The 8,905-nt window shown below is 39.3% G+C and overlaps 1 protein-coding gene across 1 annotated transcript; it reads left to right on the top strand.

Annotated features, from left to right (window-relative positions):
* The first annotated feature begins 4,681 nt into the window (after nucleotides 1-4,681).
* On the top strand, nucleotides 4,682-8,276 carry otpb (orthopedia homeobox b). The gene is made up of 3 exons (XM_060907861.1): nucleotides 4,682-4,718; nucleotides 5,057-5,451; nucleotides 7,770-8,276. The coding sequence occupies exons 1-3, from the start codon at nucleotides 4,682-4,684 to the stop codon at nucleotides 8,274-8,276; spliced, it is 939 nt and encodes a 312-aa protein (XP_060763844.1).
* Nucleotides 8,277-8,905: the final 629 nt, after the last annotated feature.

Here is an 8,905-nt window from a genome sequence, read left to right as displayed (position 1 = left end):
CTAATCCTCAGTATAATAATAATAATAATAATAATAATAATAATAATAATAATAATAATGGCTGTTGTCACTGGTGCTGTTGTTGTTGTGATAGCATCCTACAGTAATATAAACATAATCCTTTTTACCAAGCAATTATTACAGTCCTATTTGGCCATAATCCCCACGTTTCCGAGCTTCATTAGTTTATAAGAAACTGCAGATTGGACAACAAGTTAGTCCCAATCAGTTCCTCAGAGCTTGAAGCTAGCATAAATTTGACATCATCCATTTGGAGAACTTAACTTAGCATAACCTAACAGTGACAGGATGCCTTGATGGAAATGCATTGAAATTCCAAGTAATTGACACAAAATATGACAAACTATTTCAGGCTCTCTGAGCAAAGAACACACACTGCTATGGATGAGCCCCCATAATGCAACTGATTAATGCCGGCTCGCGCGCGCGCACCAGCCGACTCCATGAAAAATGAATTCTCTGCTGTCATTCCGACAAGCTAAAGCCGGAAAGAGACTATTAGCACAGAATCATTATCAATAGCGATATTTTCAAACTCTATTATAGCAATCAGGCTGGAATTTATTCAGTAGATTTAGCTCGTTTGGGCATAATTGATAAATAATCAAAATGTGTCAATGCAACTTGCACAAATTTCACTAACAATCAAGTAAAAGCAGCCAATTTACCACCTGACTTGGTCCGAATTAGAGCTAAATTGACGATCAATTAATCTTGGGAGGGCCAGCGGTGTATTTTGTAGACAAGCAGCACAGGACTAGGCAGGAAGGAGTTGAAATGTCGTGGCCTGTCCGTTTAATAGTCGTAAATTGTTAGATTTATGGCACCGGTTAAGGGTTTGAGAAAACACACTGATAGTGCTATCACTGAACACTGGAACCCATGTCCTGTTCATCACAGCGAGACTACACATATGACTTTTAAATCATTTTAGATCATTTCAGATTGCCATTTTAGAACATTATGGATGACCTACCATTAAAATAAGGCACTTCCGCTTCCGAGGCTCGCCTCCTATGACGGGGGGAGGGATCAGAATAAAACCAGCATCTTTAAAATATTGTTTGAAATAAAATCATAGGAGAGTCTTGAAATTAGCATCATGCTTAATCAAAGTGTTTACCTTAACAAAGGGGGGGTGGGGGGGGGGGGGGGGGGGGTCTGCTTTGTTTTCAGCTTAAATGCTGCTGCAGCAGGAAAGTAATTTTTGTTGCCATATGGAGGAAACTGAAATGACCCAGAGTTGTTGTTGTGTTGGTTTTTTTTTTTTCTTGTCGGGTTTCACTTCCAAAAAGTAAAGGAGGTAAACAAAACAATTGTTAAACTACTTGCATTGCTGCTTTATTATTATCCCATGAAAGACATGGCTGAATGAACAGCAATTTCTGTTGTGCGAGAGGATTGGTCTGACTCAAATGCATTCTGGTTCACTGTAGCCTTTCAATGTACAAGGTCAGTGAAACTAATTATTTTCAGTACTAATTTGCTGATGCATTAAATTGCATTAGCAGTGTGATTAAGCTGGAATTTAATAATTACCAGCACATGTTCTTAATTTAGCGCAACTCAGAATGACCAGTGACCCAAGTCCTCCCTTCTTTCAAGCCATTGATCCACCTCTTTTGAATGAAAGATATAGGATGTGGACTGGATAAGTTTCTGCTTTTGTGTGTTCTTTCATCCGGGAGGATATTAATACAGTATCAGAGTAGATATTGATACTATTGACAAAAAAAAAATTGCAATTTTTTTTCTTTCCCAACCATGTTGAACTCATAATGTGTAATCTGTTAAGGAACATAGAGACATATCTACATCCCTGATTATATTTTCTCAGTTTAAGTTTTATTATTAAGTCTGGAAAAAATGCAGGATCGGGAAAAAAAGGAAGTTTGATCTCAAAACTCTAATTAGGATAAACCATACTCGTCTTTCCCAGCACTGGCACCAGTGATTAGAAATTAACACCAAAGTAAACTGGTGCAGGTCCAAGCATTTTGTCAAACGTTTCGAGGATATCATGGCCGATATGGATACAAAATGTAGTGGGCAATATGATAAACATGTGTCCATCAAACCGGACGTTAATAGAGTGCGTTTGGACAGTTGTCGTGTTCATCCCCTAAAGTCTCATTACCCACAGTAATGGAGGCTAGTTGCTCCGTGACACACCAGAGCTCGCTTTCATTACGGTAATCGCCGTCCAATGCTGATTATTTTATTTAGACCCTTAATTGTATTCTTTCCGGATAACTCACGTTGTAATCGGGTCCACACGGAGGGCACCGAGTCTAATCACGGTTTGAAATGCGACTGGGGTCACCACCTTGTCTGGACGAAGGAGAAGACATCCGTTGAAGCTTGGGGTGGTTTTTTGGTCATCTTTATTTTATTTTTTTTGTGACAGATATTGCCCAAACGACAGCAAAGACACCACGAAATGGTAATAATAATAATAATAATAATAATAATAATAATAATAATAACCGTCATTATTATTATTATTATTATTATTATTATTAGTAGTAGTAGTAGTAGTAGTAGCAGTAGTATATGTATGATCATAGCAATATAATAATAATAATAATAATAATAATAATAATAATAATAATAATAATAATTATTATTATTATTATTATTATTATTATTATTATTATTATTATTATTTTCTTTAATTTTATAGCCTATCATGGGACACTTTTGCGACATAGCCTATTTCTCCTTGCATTTGTAATGAACAGCGTAACACTCCGTGCTCCTTTTTTATTTGTTTTATTTATTGTTGTTGTTCTTGTTGTTGTTGTTGTTGTTGTTGTTGTTGTTGTTGTCGAATAATTGTGTCACTTATTCTACAAAATTATTACAAACACGCTGTAAAAATAGGCTATGCGTTTTCATTCTTAAAAATCTTTCACACATTGTACTCTATTATTTTATTCATTCTGTTATTTTATTAGTTATTAATTTATAACCTAAGTATTGTCAAAAGCATGTGCCAGGCGCCTCTTGATTCTGAGTCCGTTTTATAGCCTACACGTGAGGAAAAAAAAAATTCTGACAGAAATAAAGAGAAGGGGAAAAAAAACTGACCTATGGCTCGTGTGTCCTGCAGGCTACATGCTGTAAAAGCTTCCTGCTCGACACCACATGGCTGTGCGCAATGGCGAGTCCACCGGAACCGGAGCGCGCGCACAGAGCCTCGGCTGAGCGCTGACGTTCAGAACCTCCGGGCTCATGTGCAGAAGGGTGGACATGATGGAGCCTGGCTATATCCACACCTGCACACTGCAGGATACTGTGCAATAAGTCAAAACTAGCCTATGACTTCCTGAGCATCGCCGGGGTTAAACCGCAATCCGCCTTTCCATTCTCCAGAACAGGTGCAACATTAACACAAACCGGTCAGGCTTTCTATTTGTACAATACAGCAGTTGACGCTTCTTGCACTCATTTCGTTTTGTTTGTTTTCTGGTTTTTTTCCCCTTCTTCTTCTTCTAAAGCATCCCAGAGAAGGCCATCTTTAAAATTCATGCAACTTAATACTGTTAGCTTAATACAGTGCAGTGTGTTTGTTTAATATTAGCTGTAGTTTACTGTGTTAAAACTCATGTTGGAAAGAAATAAATATCATAAAATGCAGCATGCACAACCACTGATGACATGATGATGCATAATGAAGCCACACATGAGACTTTTCCTTCTCCAAAATAAAATGCATTGGCGGTTTACACAGGATTGTGCACTGTATTTAAACACTAGTGTATTATAGCAATTCATAGCCTAATAACCTACTAATCTCACAGTAAATATCGAATTTGGCGCTAAGTTATCGAATTTGGCGCTAAGTGCCTCAAGTGCTTAATGGCCTTGAAAATGACTAGTTGGAAATGTACTTTGGATGTGTGGTTAGCTGCCTCAGAGAATTAATCGCATGTGATGGATGGATTCTCCTCAAATAAAGCTGCGGTCCTGCTTTCACACACACACACACACACACACACACACACACACACACACACACACACACACACACACACACACACACTAAACTGACAAAACTTAAAGCAACCACTGATGTGTGTGTGTGTGTGTGTGTGTGTGTGTGTGTGTGTGTTCTCCCCTCGCCTGGAATTATGAGTGCACTGTTCCCGCACCTGATTCGTTCCCTTTACAAAAATAGCTGAGGCTCCTATTTGTAACTTCATCAAACGTCCATTCCTCTCAGTTTGGAGTCTTTCACTGATTTTTCCCGTTTTGTACATTTAGCATTTTTTTCGCTAATAAAACTAGATTTATTATAAACTGTTTGTGCGCCATGATTATGAGCTCATTTATAGCCTACAATAAGGGGCTGGTGCTATAAATCAGAGCTGATATTAAGGAGACAGTAATTGCAGACGCTGCCGGTTTATGGATGCTGCCGGTTGGGCGCGTGAGCTCGTGCAGGCGACATTTCCAGCCTTCAATTCTGATTGGCTCTCATATGAGGAAGCTCACGCGCTCATCCACCTATTAAGCGCCTCCCTGTCTCTCTAAAGAACATTATAATGCTCGCAACCACCTTTTTTTAAACGCGCCGAGAATTTTTCTTCATTTGGCCACTCTATGCTGTTTAAGGGAGTTAAAAGTTTTAGGGCTATAGTTTCGGCACCGGTGCGCGATGCTCTCTCACGCCGACCTCTTGGACACTCGCCTCGGTGAGTTACCGACACCCAACTCCGGTCTGCAGCTCCACTGTAAGCTATGGAGGAACTTTCCATTTATACAATTATGATCGGATTTAGCCGTAATGCGTAATCTAATTTTGAACTCGATATTGTAGGCTAATTCATTATCTAGTGAATTAATTACATCTAACCTATTTCATCAACCTTGTCTAAATATTGATACAGCGCACTGAGGATCTTATGTGATGCAGTTTTGAACTTGTTCCATGCTGGCTCTACTCTTTGCTGTTATCCGATTAGAGAAATGTTTACTGTAGTCTATTTTGCCGTGCCATGGAAAAACTTAATTTTGACCGATGGTTTTGCAGGGATGAAGGATGCTGCGGCTGAGCTGCTGGGCCACAGGGAGGCTTTAAAGTGCAGACTCGGCGCAGACAGCGGACACCCAGGCGATCTGAGTTCCGGCCCAGATGCGGTCGAGGGCGCCACGCTGCTCCCCGGGGAAGATATAAGCAATGGCGGATCAAACCCCAGCGGCATGCAGCAGGTCGGCGCCAAGGAGCAAGACAAACAACAACAACAACAAGGTTCGAGTCAGTCGGGTGGACAACAGAGTCAGCAGAAACAGAAACGACACCGGACCCGCTTCACACCGGCGCAGCTTAACGAGCTGGAGAGAAGCTTCGCAAAAACCCACTATCCTGATATCTTCATGAGAGAGGAACTGGCGCTCAGAATCGGATTAACAGAGTCCCGCGTTCAGGTGAGACAAAGACACCATGCATCGGAGATGGAAAATAAGCATTTTTATGTTTTAACTTAAAACCAACACATTATTATTATTATTATTATTATTATTATTATTATTATTATTATTATTATTATTATTTCATCACAGGGTTGAATTTATATAGTGTTTGTAAGAACAACTGAACACTGTGAGAGTTCATGTTTACATTAAAAAATATTATATCTATATTTCATCTACAATATTCATAAACATGGAAAATAATAGCAAAATAACGTGCATATTATTATTATTATTATTTTTTTTTTTTTTTTTTTTTTTTTATTTACAGTATTAAAGCAAATAATGACGCAGGCCTCTGTAAGATGTTTTATATTGTAAAAACAGAGCTGTGCAGCTTATATTTATTTGCGTTAAGGATTAATGTAAACAGGACAATGGGATTTGAAATAATGAAATTAAAGAAAGTGCGTCGTGTTCGTTTCCCCCCTCACACATGCAGCGTTGTAATGTTAGAGCGCTGTCCGTGGTGCTGACCAAGAAAAAAAAAGAAGTTTAGAAATAGACTAATAAATTTTACATAAACTAATTAATTCAACCATTTAGGTGCTACATCAGCACTTTATATATATATATATATATATATATATATATATATATATATATATATATATATATATGCTCTTATGTAGAGCGACGCACAACGAGCACAAATACACCCAGCCGCCTGGGGACCAGTTGGGGGTTAGGTGCCTTGCTCAAGGGCACTTGGATTTTTCCTGCCGGTCCAGAGAATCGAACCAGCAACGCTTATATATATATATATATATATATATATATATATATATAAAATCTAATGATGAGATGAGATATATAATATATAAATTTTCACTAATTATAAAATGTTTATTGTGTAATTTTCCGTGTTCACGATGCATGTATTGTAACTTCTTAGCTTACCTCCAAACAGTCCCGCAGTATTTTCTTAATATACCTCACTCTGTGACTGTACAAAACAGTTTCATAATTTACCGCATCATAATAAATATGACATTAGCCATAACGACGTGGGCCGCTTGAAGAAATGTTAGAATGATGCTAATTAGCCGCCAAATGATGTTACTTGCGATTAATTATACTGAATGCGATAATCTTCATTAGTCAAAGCAAATCGCTCTCTCGCTCAAATACCAAACGTTATTTTTCACAAAAGAGAGAAGGAGAAAATCGCAGACGCTCGAAAATTGCAGGTCTAGTTTCTGAATGTATTTTCGGCTCAGGTGATAAAGCACCTCGGCCAACCAACCATTTGTCTCTGGAATTGGTCTATCAGGCACAACGTCTTCATTCCAGTCAACCAGCAAAATATTATTCTGCACTTTATGATGGCATAAGAAATAGCATTTGGTTCTGTCAGTGACAAATCTAAGCCTGGGAATCGTTTGTGATCCCTTAATTAATTATTTGTCAGAGTTTCGATATTCTGTTATGTTTGAAAACACAGAAGACCTTTGGATAAAATGATCCTGAGACATTGCTGAGTTTAGAGTGCAGTACATCTGAGCGTGCAGGACAGAAATAAACAAAACATTTCAAACGGCATGGTTTAATAAAAAAGTTAATTCAAATGTGCGTGTCGGAATGAAAGAAAATCTGTAAAAATAAATAAAAACAAAAACAAACCTGTAGGCTTTGCCTGCAAGTGTATCTGTGATTTTCAATATTTTTAATCCATCGAGGTACTTTAGTGCTCACATATTTTTTTTAACCAAAATAGCCTTGTTATTATAAACTGATGAAAATATTTTGACTTGACATAGGCCTTATATATATATATATATATATATATATATATATATATATATATATATATATATATATATATGATTCCGAGTAAGATGCAATAGCTTGTATTTTATAATGCACTGCAACAAAGGTCAGTCAGAAAGAAAGAAAGAAAGAAAGAAAGAAAGAAAGAAAGAAAGAAAGAAAGAAAGAAAGAAAGAAAGAAAGCTCAGTGTTGAATTAATCTTCAGTATTAACTCCATCCTCAAGGGTTCTTTAAGAGTTCATTTGATGAAGGATTCGTACAGGCTCGAAACAGTGTTGTGGGATTTTACACAGAACCTTGAAGAAGAAGAAGAGGATTTAATCATATTGTAAGAGTACAGTACAGTGTTGAGTCCATCATTACAGTCTTTAATGAGTGCAATATGAGCCACAGTGTTCACCGGTGTCAGAATAGACTCATGTAAAGACAAGTGCTGCGTTCACACTGATGTGTAAGAGGCCAGCTGTTGTTGGAACTCATTGTGTTCGATTTTCCTGCGCAGGTGTGGTTCCAGAACCGTCGGGCCAAGTGGAAGAAGCGCAAGAAGACGACGAATGTGTTCCGCGCTCCTGGCACGCTGCTGCCCACGCACAGTTTGCCGCAGTTTCCGACGGCCGCTATGGGCGACGGCTTGTGCTCGTTCCACGCCAATGACGGGCGCTGGGCCGCAGCGGGAATGGCCGGCGTTTCTCAGCTGCAGCTGCCGCCGTCGCTCAGCCGCCAGCCGGCCATGGCGCAGTCGCTGTCGCAGTGCAGTCTGGGAGGCGCGCCGCCGCCCAACTCCATGGGCCTCTCCAACGGGCTCTCGTCGAACGGCTCGGGTCTGCAGTCACACCTGTACCAGCCCGCGTTCCCCGGCATGGTGCCCGCCTCGCTCTCCGGTCCGACCAGCGCGAGCGGCTCGCCCCAGCTGTGTAGTTCCCCGGACAGTGACGTGTGGAGAGGCAGCAGCATCGCCTCCCTGCGCCGCAAAGCGCTCGAGCACACCGTCTCCATGAGCTTCACCTAATCACAACGTCGTTTGCGTCCTCGTTTAAAAAAAAGAAAAGAAAAAAAAAAAAGAATATTTTCACGGACGGTCAAGAGCCACTCAGGATCCGAGCTCGTAACTGTGAAATGACAAATTGGCAGCCTTAAGGGAAAAAAGTGGAATCTCCACAACATCCGGACGATGTTTGACGCACATGCGCAGTAGTAATAGCGTCCACGTTTTTAAAACGTATACTTTAATTCGCGTGTTGGATACGATTTATTTATTTATTTATTTACTTACTTACTTGTTTTTTGTTTCTTTGAAGGTTCTTAATATTTAATAATCGGTTTCCCGACATCTATTTATTTATTTATTGATTGATTGATTTGTATTCATCATGTTTGTTGTTGATCATTTATCAAAGAACAGCAGCGCGCGCTGTTGGCTGACGTCACTGATGAGATGAGAAAGATTTATTAATGTTCAGTTTTATCTACGTTCAAGGCAGCCACATGCACTGCATACTCTGATTGGTTTAAAGCATGGGTCACGTGTGGGTTTGTTTGTTTGTTTGTTTTCCTTTCCAGTTTTGTACAGGCAACGAATAAGATGTATAATGAGCAAATTCTCAAATAATCCGATTCAGCTGCATGTATTGGCAAGAA

The sequence above is a fragment of the Neoarius graeffei genome, chromosome 24 (genome assembly GCF_027579695.1).
Source record: "Neoarius graeffei isolate fNeoGra1 chromosome 24, fNeoGra1.pri, whole genome shotgun sequence".
NCBI lineage: Eukaryota > Metazoa > Chordata > Actinopteri > Siluriformes > Ariidae > Neoarius > Neoarius graeffei.
This window is presented reverse-complemented; position numbering and strand designations above follow the sequence as displayed.

Excerpts from the sequence above, each read along its gene's own strand:
- otpb (XM_060907861.1), top strand. The coding sequence starts at position 4,682 with ATGCTCTCTCACGCCGACCTCTTGGACACTCGCCTCG. Across the intron at positions 4,719-5,056 it reads CCTCTTGGACACTCGCCTCG|GGATGAAGGATGCTGCGGCT; the intron begins GTGAGTTACCGA and ends ATGGTTTTGCAG. Across the intron at positions 5,452-7,769 it reads TAACAGAGTCCCGCGTTCAG|GTGTGGTTCCAGAACCGTCG; the intron begins GTGAGACAAAGA and ends TTTCCTGCGCAG.